Source organism: Ipomoea nil, unplaced genomic scaffold (assembly GCF_001879475.1).
Source record: "Ipomoea nil cultivar Tokyo-kokei standard unplaced genomic scaffold, Asagao_1.1 scaffold3016, whole genome shotgun sequence".
Taxonomy (NCBI): Eukaryota; Viridiplantae; Streptophyta; class Magnoliopsida; order Solanales; family Convolvulaceae; genus Ipomoea; species Ipomoea nil.
Genome location: NW_017619444.1, coordinates 2,030,349 through 2,044,177, shown reverse-complemented (window position 1 = coordinate 2,044,177; position 13,829 = coordinate 2,030,349). Strand labels below are relative to the sequence as shown.

The 13,829-nt window shown below is 33.5% G+C and overlaps 2 protein-coding genes across 2 annotated transcripts; both read right to left on the bottom strand.

Annotated features, from left to right (window-relative positions):
• Positions 1–150: 150 nt before the first annotated feature.
• Positions 151–3,344, bottom strand: LOC109163271. The gene is made up of 3 exons (XM_019312025.1): positions 3,200–3,344; positions 1,936–3,105; positions 151–1,811 (listed from the first exon to the last, which is right to left on the bottom strand). The coding sequence occupies exons 1-3, from the start codon at positions 3,342–3,344 to the stop codon at positions 151–153; spliced, it is 2,976 nt and encodes a 991-aa protein (XP_019167570.1).
• A 6,049-nt stretch (positions 3,345–9,393) lies between these two features.
• Positions 9,394–12,875, bottom strand: LOC109163270 (replication factor A protein 1-like). The gene is made up of 10 exons (XM_019312024.1): positions 12,797–12,875; positions 12,490–12,695; positions 12,103–12,373; positions 11,918–12,014; positions 11,705–11,832; positions 11,515–11,602; positions 11,310–11,442; positions 9,984–10,265; positions 9,648–9,884; positions 9,394–9,564 (listed from the first exon to the last, which is right to left on the bottom strand). Exons 1-10 carry the CDS (start codon positions 12,873–12,875, stop codon positions 9,394–9,396), a joined length of 1,692 nt encoding a protein of 563 aa, XP_019167569.1.
• Positions 12,876–13,829: the final 954 nt, after the last annotated feature.

Below are 13,829 nucleotides of genomic sequence, written 5' to 3'. Positions count from 1 at the left end.
AATTGTGTGAACTAATGCGGTTAAAATTTATAACATATAAATGAAATATGATTGGGATAGATGGAGATTAAGTCCTAGAAAAGAGAATAGTACGAAAAGAGATCAAATAGTTGCAAGGTCATGGAACTAAGAAAAGAGAACTTTACAAAATTACAAATTATTGAAAACTTCATGATATACAACATTAGTGGTTGATGTAGTAGTTGAACTTGGGTCTTTGACTATCAATATTTTGAGACCGTCAGGATTGTTAACCCGAGATGCAGCTACGTACAACTGACCGTGTACAAAAACCGGTTTCTTTAGTATTAAACCAACATGAGACAACGTTTTTCCTTGACTTTTGTTAATGGTCATTGCATATGAAAGCATAATTAGAAATTGCCTTCGTTGAAATTTGAACGGCAATCTTGGATCAGAGGGTGACATTGACATTCGAGGGATCAACACTTTTGTACCTTTGTTAGGTCCAGACAGAATCTCGCCTTCAATAACATGGTCTGCTAGTTTTGTGATTATCAACCGAGTCCCATTGCACAAACCAAGAGAATGGTCAATATTTCTCATTAACATTACCGGTGAACCTATTTTCAAAGTTAATGTATGATTCGGTAGACCTGAAACCCTAATGCTGTTTAGAAATTCCGGTGTGTGTACATCTCCAAATATACCGTTGTCGCCGTCGGCTTTGCATACTGCGTCTGAACTAAAGTACGACCTGCTTTCGGCATTATGCAACTCAGTCATATAGTCATTTACTGCATTGACCACATCGAGCGTTGGTGCTAATATAGCACAACCTAGCATATGCTCGGGGTCAGGGTTTCCATTTGCAAACATAGAAAATGTACTGTGCACAATTGTTTTAATATCGTCCGCTCCAGATGACAATAACATGTGTTTTGGAATTTCAACCTCTACGTAACCATCATTCCGCCCACCCAGCTTTCCATCACCTACATTAGCAATCCAATCGGCAAATTCTTGTAATGCCTGCCGATTTCCACCGTTGGGTACCGAACTTAGTCTTAAGTTTTGTGTCAACCTTAAAACTTTGCAACTATCCCATAGGTATGATGAATTTATGGCTGAAGAAACAATATCTTGCCGTGTACCTTTTGGAACTACCGGGAGAATTTGGCGGAAATCTCCACCCAAAACCACAGTTTTACCACCAAATGTCTTCATTTCACTACACGGGTCTACAAAACGCAATAAATCCCTCATAGTTCGGTCTAATGCTTCAAAACAATGTTTGTGCATCATGGGAGCTTCATCCCATATTATCAAACTCGTCTTTATCAACAATTCAGCCAGGTCGCTACCTTGCTTAATGTTACAGGTTGAGTCTTCATTTATTGCAATAGGTATTGCAAATCTTGAGTGAGCAGTTCGGCCACCTGGTAACAACAGAGAAGCTATGCCACTTGATGCCACATTTAAAACGATCTGACCTTTGCATCGGATTGCAGCTGACAACGCTCTCCACAAGAAAGTCTTTCCTATTCCACCGTAGCCATAAACAAAAAATAAGCCACCTTTACCGTCTGCAATGTCTTTTATAACCGTATGATAGATGACACTTTGTTCTTCGGTTAGTTTGGCAGAAAGCACTTCAGCATCTTCTTTCAACTGCTCGCAATTGTAACTTAACTCTTCAAAAACCAGCCTATTCTGAAACAACCTTGAATGATCAGTACTGGGTATTGGCATCGGAGGATAGTCTTTTAAAGACTTATTTTGTTGACCCAATAGGTTTTCCAATTCGAACAATGCAAAGTTCTTTTTCTCTTCCCCTGTTAAGACCAAATCTGTTACGATGGCAACAGTCAGATAGTTATCGATATAACTTAAGATATTTTATTGTATCAAAAAAAATGTACATTACCTGGTTAATTTAATATTCTTCTTTGATAGTGTTGAGCATCTTCAGACAAATGTTTCCACACTTGATTCCAGACATTTTGGGCCTAATAATGGATGAGGATGTTAGTAAGACAACAAATAGCTTCCTTAATGAATATGCAGTTGACCAGTAGCTTGCTTCATTTATAGCATCAATGTATTCTTTATCATCGTCTAACAATCCATGAGCACAACATGCATCTCTAAACGTTAAGTACTCAACACCATTAACTGTCCTAATATCTTGGAAGCTTTTTGGACCGCGGACTATGTTCAATAGACACCTTAAATAATAAATTTCTCCTGAAGCGGGTGGTATATAGAATATCCGACCAATTGAGAAACCCTTCTTTCTTGGATGCCATTCACGGATGTCCTTTTTCCACACAAATTTGGTAGGCATCTCAATGTAAGTTAATAAGCTCGCTTCTTTAAACTTCTGGTTCGCTACAAACCATGCATTAAACATACTTTGCCCAACGGTCTTTCTGTTCAAGACATGATCAATGGTATCATCGTCTTGGAACACGACTGATTGGCAGTCAGGCAAGTGAAAGCTTAGTCGCTCAACCAGTGGAGTCCTGTACTGAACTTCAAAACTAAACAACCTCCATGCTGCCTCGCACGCAGAGATGTACCTACAGTCATAGTACATGTTTATTTCATCCACCATCTCATTACCACCTTCATCCATTGTAGTCTTATAAAACTCAGCCGTTACACGGTCGTTACCCTTGTTGACATACTTGAATATGTACTTGATTGACCTAGATTGGTTACACCACTCTACATTAATGTGGGCTTTGTATTTCAAGAGCAAGTACCGATTATGTGGTACAACATACCTATTGTCCAAATCTATTCCATTTTTTTTTATTGTCCTCTTATCATCCCTTCTTCGATACAACGGGTAACCATCCTGGTCAAAATGGGATGCATCAATATATCTTTTTGGAAAATATTTTGAACACTTTCCATTTACCATGCACGGTGAATTGCTCCTGGCAACACCACACAGACCGTGAACCATGAATTCTTCGACAGCTTTGTAATACTCAACGTCAATCAACTTGTCTGGGATCTCGGCAGAAATGATCGTGTCCATAAAAGCAGGATTGGCAAAGCAGCTCGTCCCTTGTAGGAACAGTAATATGTGAGCGTGTGGAAGACCGCGTTTCTGAAACTCAATTGTGTATATCACTGTTGCATAAAGAATTATATTGTGTGAGTTATAAAATTCGTATTGATAATTAATGTATATAAAAAGGCATTTATAAGAAAATGCGGGGCGCACCTGCCCTTACCGGACCAAACAGTTTTCCATATTTTATTTCTTTTATTAAGCAATCTAGCTTCATCTTAAAAACTCTGCAAACAATGTCCGGACGATCTTGAGCTTTCAAATTTCTTTTCTCCAAAAAGCGTGAATCTCCGGCCATTTAGGATTACATGTAAAGGTAATAAACAGGTTTGGATAACCTATAGATTTGCAAATTGCCATGGCGTCTTGGTAGTTCTGTATCATGTATCTTGCTCCTCCCGTGAAACTTGAAGGTAATATTATTCTTTTACCTTGCGAGCTAGGTTGAACTTCACCTCGTGTTAACGCATCAGAAAGACCTTTGTACGCCTCACATCTCAATGCTTTTTGATTTGACCGAATATATAGCAACCTCGAAGATTCAACCATAGTATACGCATCAACCAAGAATTGTTGGAATAACCTTTTAGCGTACAATATAGTTGAAATCTCATTTGATCTTTCGTGAACACGGAACGCGAAGTATTCTCTTTGTGAAACACTCTTTCTTGCAAAATTTTGTTTAGTACCATGTGTTGCAAAATGTATGTCTTCCCTAAAACCATTCTCTCCATATGGAGATAAAAGCGGGTATTGCAATGGTAGATACGCTGGGTTTAATTCACTTATTCATTTCAGCATCCCCGATCTAGACTCGACAACAATATCACGTTCGCCCATGCCAGGGTCTAGATCTCCAACAATGAGAGCAGCAACCTCGGAAGTAGTTGGTAGCGCATACGTTCTAGCATCTTTAGACCTCTTCCCTATTAATCTCATTCTAATTTCACTTGTAGGATTAGATTCCATAAATGACTTGGCCATTCTGAATGACTTAACCAAAACATTGTGCTCATCTAGGTCTTGCTTAATGTCATGAACTACATCAAGATGAAATGCAGAACCATTGTTTTCCGTCCTAAACAAATAAAAAAATATAATATAAGATTATAATATAAGATTATTATTATTAAAAAATGACAGGCCAAAAGAGTTGATTAACAGGGACTATTATACCTGAAAGAGTTGGATCGATTTTGTATCTCATTCTCTGTATCGTGAATGTATAACTGTGCAAATTTTGGTTGAGTGCCAAGAGCAGGCAATAAACTTCCAATCCGATGGAAACTCTGACCATTTATACGGAATATAGGAGGTGATGTTCCGTTGTTAATAGTTCTATCAATTTTTCCACCCATTGACGTGAAGCAAAACATGTTGTTATAGGACCTTATATTCTTCAAAAAACATTTGTTTTTCTCACTTGATGTAAGGAATAGATCAAACAACTTTTGAGGAGGCCTTGTCATCAATGGCAACTTTATCTTACCATTCACACAACATCCAGAGTATTTAGGCCTGTCACATGACCTTGAATTGCTAGACCGTTCATTGTACCAAAAAAATGCATTACAATGCTCGCACAAATACTCTGGATCACCACTATCAAAATAATTGTCTACAAAAAAAATACTTTGATATTAGTTCACGGGGAAAAACAATAATATAGTTCATTTTAGTCCAAAGATAGTATGTCTTCGTTGGGCATCGTTTAATACGTACTCACCATTTTTTGAGGGCACATTGTCATGCAATTGTTCAACAACTTCGTGAAAATCTGATATCAAATTTCGACAATGCTTGATGGGTTCAGTCTCCGGCTCTACCACGATTATTTGCATGTTGTTGTCATTTGTAACACAACAATTACTTTCAAATCCTACAGAAACGATTATAGAATATATTACATTCTAATTTAATATTGACTATGCAATAACCAATTGCTCCTCATAATATATTGATACCTAATTGCGAATCTGGACTTCGATTTAGGTCGAAGTAACGATGTGTACAATTGGATGTAGTTGGTTTGTCGCGGTCGCCATTAACTGTACCGCAAATTGCTTTAATTACAAAAAAAAATTGTAGAACGACTTGTTAGACGATTAAGTATTACATTTGACTACAAAATAAATTTATACTAATCTTATAACAAATATACTTGTTGAGATCATTACTATTTGATATGTTGCTTAATGGCATTCTGCTACTAAAAACTGGCGATGACGTAGTCTGTATTGGTGTTCGTCCGGGAGAAGGCGCTGTGAATTAAGGTAGGACAGATTATAATGACGTAGCATTTACCGCAAATGAGTATAGGTTATATACTAAATTTCAACTTTATTACCGTGCGAGCCTGGTGATCTATTTAAGTCAAACGAATGATTATGGCGCTTGGTCCGCGGCGATTTATCAAGGTCCACGGTAGATCGAGTCAAATTTGCTATAATTATAGAGCAGTGGTAAAACACACACGTTAGAATACTAATTGTCCAATTTGATTGTTAGATAATTTATTTACAAAATTATTTGTAATATTGGTTTAGCTAATTACTATTTGATATGTTGCTTAACGGCATTCTGCAACTAAAATCCGGCATTGGGGTAGTCCGTATTGTCGTTCGAACCGCAGTGTCACCTGTCAATTGCAATGACAATTAATATTAACAAAACTCCATTAATGGAGTTAATTGTTGCTAATGAAAACACGCGTACTTAACGAACTTTGAAAAACGCCAATTAGCGGTGTACCAATTTTCATATTCTTGTTAGATTCAAACGACGGCATGTACGCTTCCCCATTGACAGTGTTGTCTGTTCAAAAAAAACAATGTTATCAGTACACATTTATTATTTGGTGTACCATTTTTGTTAATCATACATAGATCAAGTTTAATTATTCAATCATAGTATGTCAACAACCACGTTATTATATTGTATAATGTTTATTATAATGTTAAAGTACTAAAACTAATTTATTATATAATCATAGCTTAATCTAATTTACATTCGTAATTGCCTAAATATTGACATAACATTTATCAATATAATGATAGTAATAATAATGATTTGTATTATTATAATAAAATAATAACAATAGTAAACTGATAATATAACGCTCTTCACTAACACTATAATAGTAATTAAAATAACTATTAATTACCAACCATTATAGTAAACAATTGAGTACAGGAATTTGTAATACATAAACAATTAAACTTATAATAATAAACAATTAAACATAAACAATTAAACAATTGAGTACCTTGCTAATAATAATAATAATAATAATAATAATAATAATAATAATAATAATAATAATAATAATAATAATAATAATAATAATAATAATAATAATAATAATAATAATAATAATAATAATAATAATAATAATAATAATAATAATAATAATAATAATAATAATAATAATAATAAAAATTAATATATCTGACATAAACATCACAGATGGCCTGAGACGGTGATGTTAACAGCTGTCTTTCCCTTTCCTACACACCTAGCCTTCATCCTCATCTAAGCTCATCTCACCCATCCCAGTCTCGGTCCTCTCACCACAAATGAAGTTCTTAACTCCCGTTTAGGGTTCGATGAGGAACTGTTAACCGAACTATACTATGGATTCGCGATGATGATGATCTTACTGTGAAGTATGTTCAATACTCCCAATCTGAGTGTTAACCCCATAGTCAAAACCCCGATTCAGAGATATCACGGTCTATCGACCGCCATATGAACACTATACTTCTCCGGCTTTCATCGATAGAGGGAGATCGAAGGTTGGTGGTTAGTAATGTGTGATGCTCAACGATGGACCAAGGCAGAAATGGGTGTTCTCCTACACGATTTCTAGATTTTATACCAAGTTGGGTAACAATTTCTAACCCTATCTCTTCTAATTTTTCAGATCTAAGTATGGTGACTATATATCTATCTAAAACGGCAGTTTATAGAACTAATTTTTAGAAATTATCTTCGTGTATACTGAAATTTGTTTATCAACACATCTATTCACTGTAATTTAATTGATGCCATTAATTTTGGGGGTCAAGAACACATGCACATAGTTTATATGGTTTGAGCTAGTATTTAGGGCTATACTCGAACACAAAAATGCTCTACTACTTTAACAGTTTCTAGTATTACCTTGATTGTTGTTGTTCTGCTTCCGCTTTGCTCCAATTGTTGTTGAAGTTGTAATTTTCTTCATGTGTTCGTCTGGCACTGAATTGGCTAAATTCCAGTTTTGTTTAGGTAGTGGTTAAGAGAGAATAAGAATACCTGTGTGTTGATTATATAGTAGTAGAGCATTCCCATTCAAGATTGGTAGACAACATTGGAAAATGGTGAATATAAATCAAGTTGGAATACTAAAAGTTTTATTTGTGCTACTTAATGCAGTGATATTATTACACTTTCCTTCTCATAATTACATTGATTAATCAAATTAGTCTGAAATATAATAAGGTACTGATTAAGCTATTTTTCAGGTATCTTGAATATGAAAAGACCTGTGGTTGTGAAAATGTTGTGACACGTTTTGACTAAGTAAGTACCAATGGTATCCAGTTTGGTACTTACAGTTGCTTAGCAAGGCTCAAAGATAAGTGTTAAGTCTACCCAATGGTGTATAATCTAATTTGATATAGATTGTTAGTTACCGAGTTTGTCATTATTGCATTATTTGTAACTTATATTTTTTTATACTACCTTGATCTAGACATCATGTGTGGGATCTGTATGACAACCTGTACTTTCATCTTAAGGCATTTGAGGAGGCTTCAGATATACAAAGTTGGTGTCAATACATGGTAAGTGCCTAATCAGCCATTAGTCCCTGACAATGTACATTCTAATTACCTGCTTATCTCTATATATACATTTGTATGTCACTTGCTGGAAATTTAATAATTGTTGACTAAAATGCAGGCAAGATGCCACAGAATCTCTGGTGGTTCCAAGGATTTTGAAGAGAGTTTATATTGCAAATTGTTTTCAACATATCTGTGGCCCTAATGACTTCTTATAATGCACGATGTCAATTCGAGTTGAACTTGCATACAAAAAGATAAGTGTTAATTCAATAATTAGCATTCACTATAATGCAATAGTAAGAATTGTGATGTATATTTTGATATCCATTATACTATGCTTGCTGAACTCAACTTAAATCAATTTGTCTATTTACTTAATAGAGTTTAGTGTTCTCATGTTCCTAATTTCATGTTTACTGAAAATATTAGCCAGATAACCATGTGATCTGTTTTTTTTTTTTTCGTTATGTTAGGATTATTGAAATACATATATGCTTAAATCAATTTGTCTATTTACTTAATAGAGTATTAGTGTTCTCATGTTCCTAATTTTAGGTTTACTGAAAATATTACGCAGATGTTCATGTGATTTGTTTTTCGTTATGTTAGGATTATTGTAATAACTATATGATTAAGTTATATTACATTTTTAATCAAAATGGTGTTTTTGATTCCATTCTAACATGAATTGTGTCTTAATTGAGCAAACTTAAAACAGTTTTAGTAGTAACAAAGACGTTAAGCCATTAATATTGATGGAAGTGATGGAAGTGCTTTTAGGATTAAATAAAAAAAAATAGTAGTTCATATTTACAGTGTTTAAATTTTTAGGAATAGAACATGTAAAATTATATGTAATCACTAAGATTTAGATTACATTTATCTTAATAAACTGTATACCTTAACTTAAAATAACAATGTATAACCAAAATTTAATCTGCATGCTAAAAACAAAAAAAAAAAATTAGATTAATTTTGGAAGTAATGTTTACATTAACAAATTACAGATGAAACTATATCCGTATGCTATACTATCTGCATTGTCTTTTTCCATCATGTGATGTTCATCTTCTTTTGCTTTATGTGAAATCAAATCGGCATTGTCTTTTCCCTTCATGTGATGATCATCTTCTTTTGCTTTATGTGTCATCAAATCTGCATTGTCTTTTTCCATCACGTTATGTTCAACTTCTTTTGTTTCATGTTGAATCACTTCTGCATTGTCTTTTTCCATCATGTGATTGAAGAAAATCTGCTCCTGGTTTATGTGGAATAACAGTCCTCTTTAGTACCTACAAAAAATAAAACAAAAACATTTTCCAGAAGGGATAAAACAATTGCCTTAGAAATAACATGATTTAAAAACCATCTTAAATCAGGAGTATTCATAAAACCATCTTTAACAGTGTCCAATGTTTGAATCCACCACAACTGTGTCCTCATAAAAGCATTCATAAAGTCAAAAAAAAAAAAGTTCAATAGAGCACATCCCACTCATTCTACTCATAACAAATCTGCTTATTTCTCAATTTTGACCACAGCTTCCTTGCTTTTTTTAGAACTTTGTGTGCTTGAAAATTCATCAATGAGGGATCTCTTGACTGTTCCATTCTCTAAGGTGTTCTCTGCATTCAGCCTCTGTGCAACAACTTGTAGAGGACTTTCAGCTTCATTTGCTTGGTCATTTTCCTTAAAAATCGAGAGTTGAAACTGTAAGTACTTAAAATTTGCATTTATAAAGTAATTAGTATAAATTGTAAACACAATTATACCTCTAGATCCCATAGATCCTCATCTGTAAGCTCCAACTCCAACTTTGAACTTAGATCCCTGTCCCTAACTCCAATTAGCTCTGGTGCATGCTTTTCTATGATCTTTTCATCAGTGATGATCCTCATAACAGGGAAAGCATTGAGGTAGTTTTGGAATTGTTCTTTGCGAACAGCAATTTGAAAGAGCAGATTCAATCCAATCAGAGTCTCAAGCTCCTTAGGTATCCCCTTTCGGCCCTACAAATAATTAATTTGTTGTTTAAAGATTGTGTACATAGGAAATTTATACAATTTGTATATTAGTTAACACTTGGTATAGTAAACAACATTTAGTACCTTAGTATGGGTAGAATTCAAATCATATGCGCTAACACCAAGTAGATCAAGGCACTCCCTGTCCCATAGGAGGAAAGGAGCATTCTCATCCAAGTCCACCACCCTAACTTTAACCATGTACCTCAAGGTTCCATCGCCCCAATTCCTGTCACAGGTACTACACCACAGCCACTTTCCTTTCATTTTCAGCTTTTTGTTGCAACCCTTTGTTCTACACGAAGCATAGTACCACTCAGGATCATCAATGAACACAATCCTTACTGCCACCCAAAAATCACCAAACTGCACACACACATTTAGAAAGGTAAACATTTACAGAATTAGAAAGGTACATTAGGCTAAGTTTACTTTAGGGTTTAGTGTTTGTGAATGTTTGAGATGCATAATATCTATCAGTTGATCTATTTTTGCTAACACAAAATAAAACATACTGTGTTTATATAACTAAGAGAGATTATTTTGTGTGTGCTGGTTTGGGTGAAACACAGTGTATGGGTTGGATAATAATAACAACAAAACTGTCATGGGATGTGTTCATGCTATTTACTAACTGAGATAAGTAACCCCAAATAGACTCTGTAATTTGTTAAAATAATAACTGTGAATGACTTATATTGAGACTCTTGTGTTCTGTGCTGTTATATTTGTAACTCTTGTGTTCTGTGCTATTATATTTGTAACTAATGCCAAATATTAAATGTGCAGGTTAAATGGCACTCACTGTGCATATTTGAGATGAATACAGAGCATGGATGAGAAAAACATATAACAATGGTCATCTATATAGAGTGAGTACATATATATTTAATCAAATAGGTAATGATCTAATGGTAATGATTAAAATTAATAATCTCTTGTTTGTGCAGGTTTGGGTCACAAACAAAATATGAGTTGCATAACCATACTCACAGCTATTTCAAAGCTATTAGTCCAGCATTTTGTTTACTGAATGAGCTAAGCACCCAAAAACTAATTATCTAATTTGTTATTGTATTAACTTTTAATGAGTATTAATGGGATGCTAAGTTCTTTTTTTAACTGTCATTGTGCAGGTTAATGATGCCTACAGAGCATGGTTTGTACAATATTAGTCTACATGAGTAAAGACTATCTATTTACTCAATCAGGTAAGAAACCAAATAACATTTCAGAGTATTAGTCTATTAACTTTTAATTTTTAAATTTTTTTTTTTTCAAATCTCATGCATATTATTAAATGCAGATTACAAATGAAGCAGTTGGCATTGATATCTCCACAGATTATAGTTATAGAGATCACAGTATATCTACTAAGGTAATAACTAAAATGTTTTAAATAAATATTACCTCCTTGTCTCTGTATATTTCACTGATAGTACGGACCTCAATATCACCAGATAGGGAAACTGAATAGGAGCTACATTCCTTAAAACTTGATTGCGAAATAATACTTCGCATTGGAGTCTGTTCATGGCTGATACTGTGAAAAAAAAAAAACACTAAGACTTAGGTACCAATCTAATAGGTAGTGCAATAAATTTAATTGACTAACCTTTTTCTGAACTCCTCAAATGGTGGAGATTCCTGGTTGAACAGCAGTTGTGTTACATCATAGGAGCTACAAAGTTTAACATCCCCACCTTTAGATATTATGGTAGTAAACATTAGACAATCCATTATTGGTAAATGTGGACAAATATATATATAACTTAGCCAGAAACTAAAACTTTTAATTTACTTACTTTTTAAACACACCCTAGCCCTACAAAATTGGATCAACACCAATAATGCCTCTCGTGTGGTAGAATTGTAGAATGCCTCGATCTTGCTTACGTGTTCGTCCCACAAAGTACACATCAATTGTATACCACTGCAAAATGTTAGATAAGAGATTAGAAGAACAGAAAATCTAAAAATAGAGTAGAAATAGAAGGAAACGAATAAAAAAAAAATACTCAGTGTCTTCAATGGTGAAGTCAATCAGCCTGGAGTTCTTCCCATTAATCAGTTTCTCCTGTGGGCAGTGAATCTCAATCACTCGACCAATCACATCTACAGAATAGTGCATTATTAGAGTACAAATTAATAGTAACAATATCAATTAATTAGAAAATTAGAAAATAAGAGAGCAATTGATTACCAAAGAGTTGTTTCTCATCAAGGCCTTCATTAGATTTGATCTCTCTAAATGACTTCAGACGATACATTTTCATCGGAAATTTTGCATTCTTTAAATCCTTGACCATAGTCTGATAATTGAATTTTATCATGTACTTCTGTGGACTGGTCTTGTATGAATAAAAATTGGTGATAACACAAAAATTCTTTATAGCGTAAACTGAACCCTCAGAGAAATAGCTTAGGTACTTTTCTACATATTCTTTGGGTACATGAGCATGAAGGAAGGAACCCTATAAAATCAATAGGAACTGTTTAAATATATATCATAAATAGGAACTGTAAAAACTGAAACCTGTGACTTAAACCTGTTGATGTATTTGAATATATATTTGTAAATAGCATTTACCTCTTCATCATGAAAAACTATTTCTTTTGATCTAATCTTCGTGTGATCATTTCTCTCAGGAATCTGATATGCTCTCACCACTCGTAGCCTAAGAGCCTGCCTGGTGTTCATTGGGGATATTTGGCTAGCAAGGATAAACATCTTCTTGTAGGTCTGAAGAAGAATGAGAGTGACCGGTGCAGCTTTTGTGTGAAATAACGAAAGGTCTGAAGAAGAATGAGAATGACAGTAGAATATTTTGTGTTGTATATGTGCTGTATATATAAGGTCTGATGACCTTTCGTACTATTTCCTTAGAAATTAATACCTAGAGAATATGTATGAGTTAGTGGGCTCAATGTTCCATATGGGGAAGTGATGGAATTAAATACGTTCTCTAATCCCATTGGATTAGAGAGTGATCTACCGTAGATATTTTTAAAAATGTAGGTTTTCTATAAAGTTTACCTATTACACTGCACAAACCTTTCGTGTTCCGACGCAAATACCATAAATATTTCGGCTATGTCAAAACGACGTCGTTGCTGTTGGGCGGGAGTTTTTTGCTCCTATTATTTTGCTTTAATATATATAGAGATTATTTTTTTAAAAAAAAATATTATAAAGAATATTAAAATTTTGTTGTTCCTTAATATTTGGCCCCCCTCTCACTTAAATTAATCTCAAGTTAAGTTATATATTTTTTCATCTTAACTTCTCCAGTTCTCTCCCATTTCAAATTATGTCTTCCCTATATTATTGACTCACATTCAAATTAAACCACATTTAACTTACCTACTAGTTTCTCTCTCTAGAACCATACATATATGCGGCATATATACTATAACAAGATAATTTGTTATTAAAATCGATGCACATTTTTCAAGTTATTATTATTATTATTATTTTGTTCTTAACTACTTGTTTGGTTAATTTTTGTTTCATATTCTATTATTTATTTTAAATAGTTGTTTTGTTTGATTCTAAATAATGGATAATGGATGTCAGGGTGAATATGTTTGGTTAATTATGCAAATTTGTGGTTATGTGATAAATTTTGTATTTAATTTAACATTTATTATAATGTAAAAATTGAATAGTATATGTATTTGAGAAAACAATTTGCTATTATGTTATGTTGTGAGTAGGGTAATTTTCAAGAAATAATCAATAGTCTTTTAAAACATTTCTGAATGTTTTCATTCTTTCAACCATACAAAGTAATGTACATTGAAAAACATATTACAAAATAATTTAATATAGATTCAATTATAAATGATTTATTCTAAACTTTATTTAATTTGTAATGTAATGATTATTTTGAAATATGTTAACTGAGTATCAATATATTTAATTTAGTA